This window comes from Coregonus lavaretus (genome assembly GCF_964263955.1).
Source record: "Coregonus lavaretus genome assembly, contig: HAP1_SCAFFOLD_1516, whole genome shotgun sequence".
NCBI lineage: Eukaryota > Metazoa > Chordata > Actinopteri > Salmoniformes > Salmonidae > Coregonus > Coregonus lavaretus.
This window is the reverse complement of record NW_028156624.1, coordinates 1,910-10,898: the sequence shown is the minus strand read 5'-3', so window position 1 is coordinate 10,898 and position 8,989 is coordinate 1,910. Positions and strand designations below refer to the sequence as shown.

At 42.9% G+C, this 8,989-nt stretch overlaps 1 protein-coding gene across 1 annotated transcript; it reads right to left on the bottom strand.

The window, feature by feature from the left end:
- Positions 1-2,611: 2,611 nt before the first annotated feature.
- On the bottom strand, positions 2,612-5,989 carry LOC311126141 (arrestin domain-containing protein 1-like). The gene is made up of 5 exons (XM_084200160.1): positions 5,841-5,989; positions 5,540-5,725; positions 5,153-5,329; positions 4,524-5,025; positions 2,612-4,196 (listed from the first exon to the last, which is right to left on the bottom strand). The coding sequence occupies exons 1-5, from the start codon at positions 5,952-5,954 to the stop codon at positions 4,153-4,155; spliced, it is 1,023 nt and encodes a 340-aa protein (XP_084056286.1). The 5' UTR covers positions 5,955-5,989; the 3' UTR covers positions 2,612-4,152.
- Between the last annotated feature and the right edge of the window lie 3,000 nt (positions 5,990-8,989).

Genomic DNA, 8,989 nt, shown 5'->3' with positions numbered 1-8,989 from the left:
ATCTTGTTAAATACTTTTTTCTTTGCATAGTTGAATGTGCTGACAACAAAATCACACAAAAATTATCAATGGAAATCAAATGTATCAACCCATGGAGGTCTGGATTTGGAGACACCCTCAAAATTCAAGTGGAAAACCACACTACAGGCTGATCCAACTTTGATGTAATGTCCTTAAAACAAGTCAAAATGAGGCTCAGTAGTGTGTGTGGCCTCCACGTGCCTGTATGACCTCCCTACAACGCCTGGGCAAGCTCCTGATGAGGTGGCGGATGGTCTCCTGAGGGATCTCCTCACAGACCTGGACTAAAGCATCCGCCAACTCCTGGACAGTCTGTGGTGCAACATGGAGTTGGTGGATGGAGCGAGACATGATGTCCCAGATGTGCTCAATTGGATTCAGGTCTGGGGAACGGGCGGGCCAGTCCATAGCATCAATGCCTTCCTCTTGCAGGAACTGCTGACACACTCCAGCCACATGAGGTCTAGCATTGTCTTGCATTAGGAGGAACCCAGGGACAACCGCACCAGCATATGGTCTCACAAGGGGTCTGAGGATCTCATCTCGGTACCTAATGGCAGTCAGGCTACCTCTGGCGAGCACATGGAGGGCTGTGCGGCCCCCCAAAGAAAGGCCACCCCACACCATGACTGACCCACCGCCAAACCGGTCATGCTGGAGGATGTTGCAGGCAGCAGAACGTTCTCCACGGCGTCTCCAGACTCTGTCACGTCTGTCACGTGCTCAGTGTGAACCTGCTTTCATCTGTGAAGAGCACAGGGCGCCAGTGGCGAATTTGCCAATCTTGGTGTTCTCTGGCAAATGCCAAACGTCCTGCACGGTGTTGGGCTGTAAGCACAACCCCCACCTGTGGACTTCAGGCCCTCATACCACCCTCATGGAGTCTGTTTCTGACCGTTTGAGCAGACACATGCACATTTGTGGCCTGCTGGAGGTCATTTTGCAGGGCTCTGGCAGTGCTCCTCCTGCTCCTCCTTGCACAAAGGCGGAGGTAGCGGTCCTGCTGCTGGGTTGTTGCCCTCCTACGGCCTCCTCCACGTCTCCTGATGTACTGGCCTGTCTCCTAGTAGCGCCTCCATGCTCTGGACACTATGCTGACAGACACAGCAAACCTTCTTGCCACAGCTCGCATTGATGTGCCATCCTGGATGAGCTGCACTACCTGAGCCATTTGTGTGGGTTGTAGACTCCGTCTCATGCTACCACTAGAGTGAAAGCACTGCCAGCATTAAAAAGTGACCAAAACATCAGCCAGGAAGCATAGGAACTGAGAAGTGGTCTGTGGTCACCACCTGCAGAATCACTTCTTTATTGGGGGTGTCTTGCTAATTGCCTATAATTTCCACCTGTTGTCTATTCCATTTGCACAACAGCATGTGAAATGTATTGTCAATCAGTGTTGCTTCCTAAGTGGACAGTTTGATTTCACAGAAGTGTGATTGACTTGGAGTTATATTGTGTTGTTTAAGTGTTCCCTTTATTTTTTGAGCAGTGTATATCCAATGTATCATCCATGTAAAAAACCTGTCTGATTAGGATGAATAATATCCAACAATACCTTTTTAATTCTATGCGCTATGCATTTTTCTAGGATTTTGGCATCACAACACTTAAGTGTAAAGGGTGTCCAGTTTTTTAGGTAGACTGGATCTTTATATTTACCACTTGGGTCCTGTTTCAGTAATAGCGAAATCAGACTTTCTTGCTGAGTATCTGATAGTCTACCATTTTTATAGGAGTGATAAAACATGTTAATAACGGACTTTAGAGTACATAGACAAATATTTGATATACTTCAACTGGTATGCCATCAAGCCCTGGAGTTTTCCCGGACTTGAAGGCTTTAATTGCATCTAGAAGTTCCTCCTCTGTAATTAGGCCTTCACATTAGTCTTTCTGTAAAGCTGTTCATTTTACTCTAATAATAAACACAAATCCCTACAATTAACTTCAGTTAGTAGAGATGGAGGAGACTGAAATGAAAACTTATTCTTAAAGTACTTTGCTTCCTCTTTCAAAATATTGTTAGGTGAATATTGGAGGACTGTCATTTGTAATACGTTTCTGTAAATTATTTTTGGTAGCATTTCTATGTTGAAGATTTGGGGCATTTTTCCCATATTCCATCCAGTTCGCTTGATTTTTCTTGAATAAGTTCCTCCATTTTCTTTTTCCCCTCTAACTTATTCTGTGCCTCTGTGTTACAGTTTTATTGCTATATATATATATATATATACTGTATGTAATGTTAGTTCCTCTATTTCCCCGTTGGTTGTGACCCATCTTCCCAAGCACCTCTGTGCAGTCCGCTTGATTATTCTATGCTGCCAGGGCCACAATAATATGCCCCCTCTCTGATTGTCAGAGTGTGACTCCCTCCCAATGGGTTACTGCTGTCATTGTTTTTTATTAGTTTTTTTCCTGTGAAGCACATTGCGTTGCATTCCATGTCTGAAATGTGCTGTATAAATAAAGCTTGATTTGATTTGAATGTGTTTTCATTTGTAAACCTTCATTATTACAAATGACAAATGGGCCTAAAAGTAGAGATGTACAATTATCCTGGCATAATCAACAAAACAAAACAAAAATGGTGAAAAACAACTTTATTAGGTTGTCCATTGTAAATTAACAAGGCACTATATTGCCTATGCATACACAATTATTTGGATATAGGACATAGTGAATTGTCTATGAAGACAGTTAAGTGAAAACTATAAATAAAAACATACAGGTTACATAAAACAGTGTATGCATCACAGGAGATTGGTGGCACCTTAATTGGTGGAATGGTATCAAATACATGGTTTCCATGTGTTTGATGCCATTCCATTCGCTCCATTCCAGCTATTATTATGAGCCATCCTCCCCTCAGCAGCCTCCACTGGTATGCATTGAGTAGTGTAATAGAATGAGTAAAAAAAGTCAATGACATTCCGTTATCAGCCACAAGAGGTAACTATAGAGTAAGATTTACAGTCTGGTGTTCAGTTTAACATCTGAAAACAACAGCATTACTAGGGGGTTGTCTTAAAGGTCTCGAACAGTCATTCTGATTCCATGTAAAATAGCCTTTTGGGTGACAAAAAAAAGAAAATCACCCATAATATATTTTTTCCTAATAAAAAAGCTAAGTACTTTCTCTCATGTCAAAATACCAGAAAGTTTGAAAAGACAGACTGAGTAGGCAGGGAGCTAGTAGGCTGAGTGGGCGGGGAGCTAGTAGGCTGAGTAGGCAGGGAGCTAGTAGGCTGAGTAGGCAGGGAGCTAGTAGGCTGAGTAGGCAGGGAGCTAGTAGGCTGAGTAGGCAGGGAGCTAGTAGGCTGAGTGGGCGGGGAGCTCACCTTAACTGGCGGTTCTTTGAAAAAGACAAGAAAGCAGTGAGCAACATAAATGCTGTGAGCAGTGTTGCAGTGACATTATCTCAAGCAAATCTGCTGAAATATAAAGCAACTCAAAATAAATATTAACAGGATATCCCATGGCAAATGCTAGACTAGTAGAAATCTAAATAATATACCACAGTTGATTTTATAGCCAAATGAGGACAACAGCTCTGTGCACAGCTAGCTTGATTTTAAACACTATGCAATCTTTCTATAACAATTAAACAGCAAACTAAGAATCTCACACAGTTAAATCGTCAATCACAGTGTACACCTTATGAGAAGATTAATCAATTGTTGACAGTCAAAAACAATGAACAAACCATAGCATTATTGGAGCACTCACTAAGCTAGGTTTCTTGCATCCAATATCTAAACATATCAGCAGCACAGGTTTCACAAGTCAATTTTCAAACATACAAAACTAAAATCCCTGTCCTTCATGTTTCAAACATCACAGATGCAATTTCAACATATATTCTAAACTAATTCTACATGACCCTGACTTAACTTTAAAAACTTGTCTCCAGCTATAAAAATTGTTTATGTAAAAACATATTACTCTCCTGAAAGTGCTAAAATTGTGTGAAAACAATCAGTAGTCATAAAAAGATGTTGCTTAACCAGGGCTGATGTACTTAAGGAGGGCTGCCTGGCAGCATGATCCAGTAGCAGGGAGTAGGGAGGTTGATTATCATGTTCAGTATAGCATTGCCAGCAGTCAGTCTCTCCTGTTTCATTATGTTCATGTGTTGCTGCTACAGCTCTCGACATAGCTGGGAGGAGCTTCTGTAACAGTTATCAGATAGAAAGAGACATTATTACACAATACCCTCCTAACTACATACTTTCCATCAGAAAGGACATACGTCATGGGCAAAGGCATAAAAGGCATAAATGTCTAAGGAATGGCAATTAGACTCTTACATTCATATTGGATATTAGCCAAGATTCTCAAGCCAGCCACAACTGATACAGTGAGATGACAATACAACACCAGAAACACCTAACCCAAATACTAAATATCAAATTGTGTATTAAGATAACTAAGTAAAAAGTAATTAGCATTAGCACTGCCAATCACTACAGGTTATTCAATAGGAGTGTAAGACTGACCATGTGGGAGTGTGGAGGTGCTGTACTCTGGAGGCAGTAGTGGGTAGAGGGTTGGCATGGAGTTGGCACAGCCCTCAGAGAAGGACGGGACGGTGAAGGTGAAGGCACCCAGCTGGGTGTGGCGCTTGGTAGGGATGGCCTTGATCGCCAGCCCCCTGGCCCCCATGGCCAGATTGTCCATCTCAGCTGGAGGGGCACTCGGGGAGGCAGCTGGAGGGGCGATAGGGAAAGAAGTGGAGACTCTGATCCTGGGAACAGGTTTTGGGGCTGGGTGGGAGGCAGGGCGAGGGGCTGGGGTTGGGGTAGTAGTAGGAGGTCCTTGGTTATAGGAGGATGGCTCAGAGCGGCTGCTGTTTTCTAGCTTGGTAGGCTTGGTGGAGGAGCAAAGAGGATCAGGGGTATGGGGAGGTGGTCTGGAGGGTTGTGCTGACGTGGTGTCCACTGAGATGTTTCCAATGTGGATGGGCAACAAAAACGAAGCCACAGGAGATTTCAGAGAGACCTAATGTACCAGGGAGTAAAGAGGAGAAGGATTCATCAAAACATGTGTTCTAAACTGAGGACCAAAGGGTTTGGCTGTAGAGGAAACAGTAGAGGAATGTTATTGTGAAAAGAGAAAAGTTGCTTACTTGAATAAAGTATTCTATGTTTATTAGGCCACAGCCAGCCAGAGATGACTGGGGCAGAGGAGGTACAATAATCTGCTCCTTCCACTCAACCTGTTTGTCAGCCTTCACCCCAGTACCTTCCACCTGTGCTAAAGTCCTCAAGTCAATCGTAGGCTTCTTTGTCTGGTAAGTCACTTTCTATTGGAGACGAGCACACAGAAATATAGTAGAAAATGTTTCAGTGGTTAAATAAATGCCTTTATCTCTCACCTACACATTGAGACAAGAATTACCACATTGCAGCTTTATAACACCATTGACTAAATCACACTTTTTTGTACAACACTCTTCTGTTGTACATCCATAGCCTTCCTTTATTTCAAGCACTGTAGACTCAGTACTCTGTACCTGCATGAGACAGGCCACCACAGTCCCTGTGGTTTTCCCAGACTGGTTGTCGATCTCTGTGGTCAGTTTGATGACCTGACCAGGGGTGTAGCCCTTCATGTCACTCTGGGCCTTCAGCACCACCGTTCCCGTCTTTACCCCCAGCAGGTAGGTGAAATTCTTAGTAATGGAAGATGAACTAGGTCCCTGGAAACAGGTGGAAAATATAAGGTTAAGACCAGATTCACCAATGTCCTGTTTCTAGGACTTGGATATTTCTGATTAAGTGAAAATGTATCAAATCTGCCAGGGAAGCTCTCACATGGATGTCAGGCACTTCATTGAGGTTGAGGAGACTCAGCAGGTAGAAAGGCTTCTCTGTCTTATAGTCCTTAGAGAAGCGAGAAGTGTCGATGAAAGCCCTCACTCTGTACATAACTTTTCCATATTTCCCTTCAAAAGATGGGGGAAGAGAGGCTATATGGGAGGGAAGGAGTAAAGATATTTAGCACAACATGTCTTTTCACAGAGGCAAGAATACTGGCAACAGACTTGTCAAATGGCCTGTATCTATTGTAATTGTAAAATCTGTGTCATTTGCAACCAGCACCTGCTGTTCAATTTACACCTTCAAGACGTACATTTGAACATCTTGAAGGTATAAATTGAACAGCAGGTGCAGGTTTCAAATGACACAGATTTTAAATCACAACGGACAGTTGATTAGGACCGGTTAGGTTGTTATGAAAGACTACTTTATCAGAGTGTGTCACGGATTCTGCCGAGGCTGCCCCTCCTCCTTGCTTGGGCAGGCTTCGGTGTTCGTCGTCACCGGAATACTAGCTACCGCCGATCTATGTTCTATGTTTCTATGTTCTACCTGTTGTTGTCTGATTGTCACACACCTGTTTCCCATCATGTAATTACTCCTTCCCTATTTAACCCGGTGGCTCCCAATGTGTTTTGTGCGTGTTTGTTTTTCGTTTCGTGTGTCGTTTGGTGAGCGTGTTTGTTCCTCTCTGTGTGGAGGTATTTTGTATTGGTTTCTTTACTTATTCAGTAAAGTACGTTTTCATAGAGTTCTGTGTCCTGCGCCTGACTTTGATTCCACCACATTACACTGACACTCGTGACAGAGTGAAAGGGAATCCCTTCTCAGCTGGAAAGGCAGTCTGTCTGTCTGATAGACCTTATCGATAAGTAATGGGCGGAGGGGTTATGATGTTATCATTGGGCTCCCTCCCTGAGAGCTAAAGCATAGATAAGGCAGAACATGTGATACTGTTTTAAGAATGATCTATCACACTAATTTCCTTAGCATGCAAAGGTTTGAAACATAAAGACAAGAAGGCCATGACAGATTGTTAGCAGAAACTACCACGAGACAAAACACAACAACAAGGGAGAAAGCAACTGTCATACCAGTACAGGAGATAGTATGACAACAGATGGCTTTGCACACTTCAGGGCATCTATGCTCTCAGTCCCTACCACACTAGTCAACAATTGGAGAAGAGGAGGCTAATGGGTACAAGGGTAACTATAAGCTAATAATGAATGATTTATAAACAATTTATAACCCCTTTATAAAGTATACCTCAATGTTAAGTGTTACCTCAATAACGCTTACAAACTGTTCATGGGCACGAGTAAATTACCTTACAATTACTCTACTGTGTGCTCATTTGTAGCACCATTTCCATTCAAGACACATGACATTGGTCCCGATGGTAATCCTCATAATCATTGATGTTAAGCCACAGGAAGCGGTACTGTACTACATTTCTCACATTACTTCTGCTTATAGTGAATGAGCTATGACAGAACTAAAGTAAATACTTACATGCCCCGACATGTCTGATTATAAAATGTAAGGAAAACCCATATCATTTTACATTTTACATTTTAGTCATTTAGCAGACGCTCTTATCCAGAGCGACTTACAGGAGCAATTAGGGTTAAGTGCTTGCTGAAGGGCACATCGACAGATTTTTCACCTAGTCGGCTCGGGGATTAGAACCAGCGACCTTTCGGTTACTGGCACAACGCTCTTACCCACTAAGCTACCTGCCTGCCATATGTTTAAAGGAATGTGGTGCAACAGGTGTGCAAAGCTCCATCACTCAGTGGCCTTACCTGGAATGAGAAACTTGAATGGAAAACTGTGATCTCCCCATTTCAGGGTTCCTGGGACACCGGAAAAAATATAAACAAACATCAGATCAGCTGGCCGGAAAACATTCTGTCCATTAACAATTGTTCCTCTTCTAGGAATCACATTTCACTTTCAGGGTAGAAGGGGAACCTCTGAGAATAGGGATTAAATGTTTGTTTACCTTTTCCTTCTTACATACAGTACCAGTCAAAGGTTTGGACACACCTACTCAAACAAATCAAAATACATTTTATATATTTGAGATTCTTCAAAGGTAGCCACCCTTTGCCTTTATGACAGCTTTGCACATTCCTGGCATTCTCTCAACCAGCTTCATGAGGTAGTCACCTGGAATACATTTCAATTAACAGGTGTGCCTTGTTAAAAGTTAATTTGTGGAATTTCTTTCCTTCTTAATGCGTTTGAGCCAATCAGTTGTGTTGTGACAAGGTAGGGCTCGTATACAGAAGATAGCCTATTTGGTAAAAGACCAAGTTCATATTATGGCAAGAACAGCTCAAATAAGCAAAGAGAAACGACAGTCCATCATTACTTTAAGACATGAAGGTCAGTCAATACGGAAAATTTCAAGAACTTTGAATATTTCTTCAAGTGCAGTCGCAAACACCATCAAGCGCTATGATGAAACTGGCTCTCATGAGGACCGCCACAGGAAAGGAAGACACAGAGTTACCTCTGCTGCAGAGGATAAGTTCATTAAAGTTACCAGCCTCAGAAATTGCAGCCCAAATAAATGCTTCATAGAGTTCAAGTAACAGACATCTCAACATCAACTGTTCAGAGGAGATTGTGTGAATCAGGCCTTCATGGTCGAATTGCTGCAAAGAAACCACTACTAAAGGACACCAATAATATGAAGAGACTTGCTTGGGCCAAGAAACACGAGCAATGGACAATAGACCGGTGGAAATCTGTCCTTTGGTCTGGTGAGTCCAAATGTTAGATTTTTGGTTCCAACCGCCGTGTCTTTGTGAGATGCAGAGTAGGTGAACGGATGATCTCCACATGTGTGGTTCCCACCGTGAAGCATGGAGGAGGAGGTGTGATGGTGTGGGAGTGCTTCCCATCTGGTTTGCGCTTATTGGGAATATAATTTGTTTTTCAACAGGACAATGACCCAACACACCTACAGGCTGTGTAAGGGCTATTTGACCAAGAAGGACAGTGATGGAGTGCTGCATCAGATGACCTGGCCTCCACAAACACCCGACCTCAACCCAATTGAGATAGTTTGGGATGATTTGGACTGCAAAGTGAAGGAAAAGCAGCCAACAAGTGCTCTGCATATGTGGGAA

Excerpts from the sequence above, each read along its gene's own strand:
- LOC311126141 (XM_084200160.1), bottom strand. The coding sequence starts at position 5,954 with ATGTACAGAGTGAGGGCTTTCATCGACACTTCTCGCTTCTCTAAGGAC. Across the intron at positions 5,330-5,539 it reads TGGTGGCCTGTCTCATGCAG|AAAGTGACTTACCAGACAAA; the intron begins GTACAGAGTACT and ends CGTCTCCAATAG. Across the intron at positions 4,197-4,523 it reads CACCTCCACACTCCCACATG|AAGCTCCTCCCAGCTATGTC; the intron begins GTCAGTCTTACA and ends TAACTGTTACAG.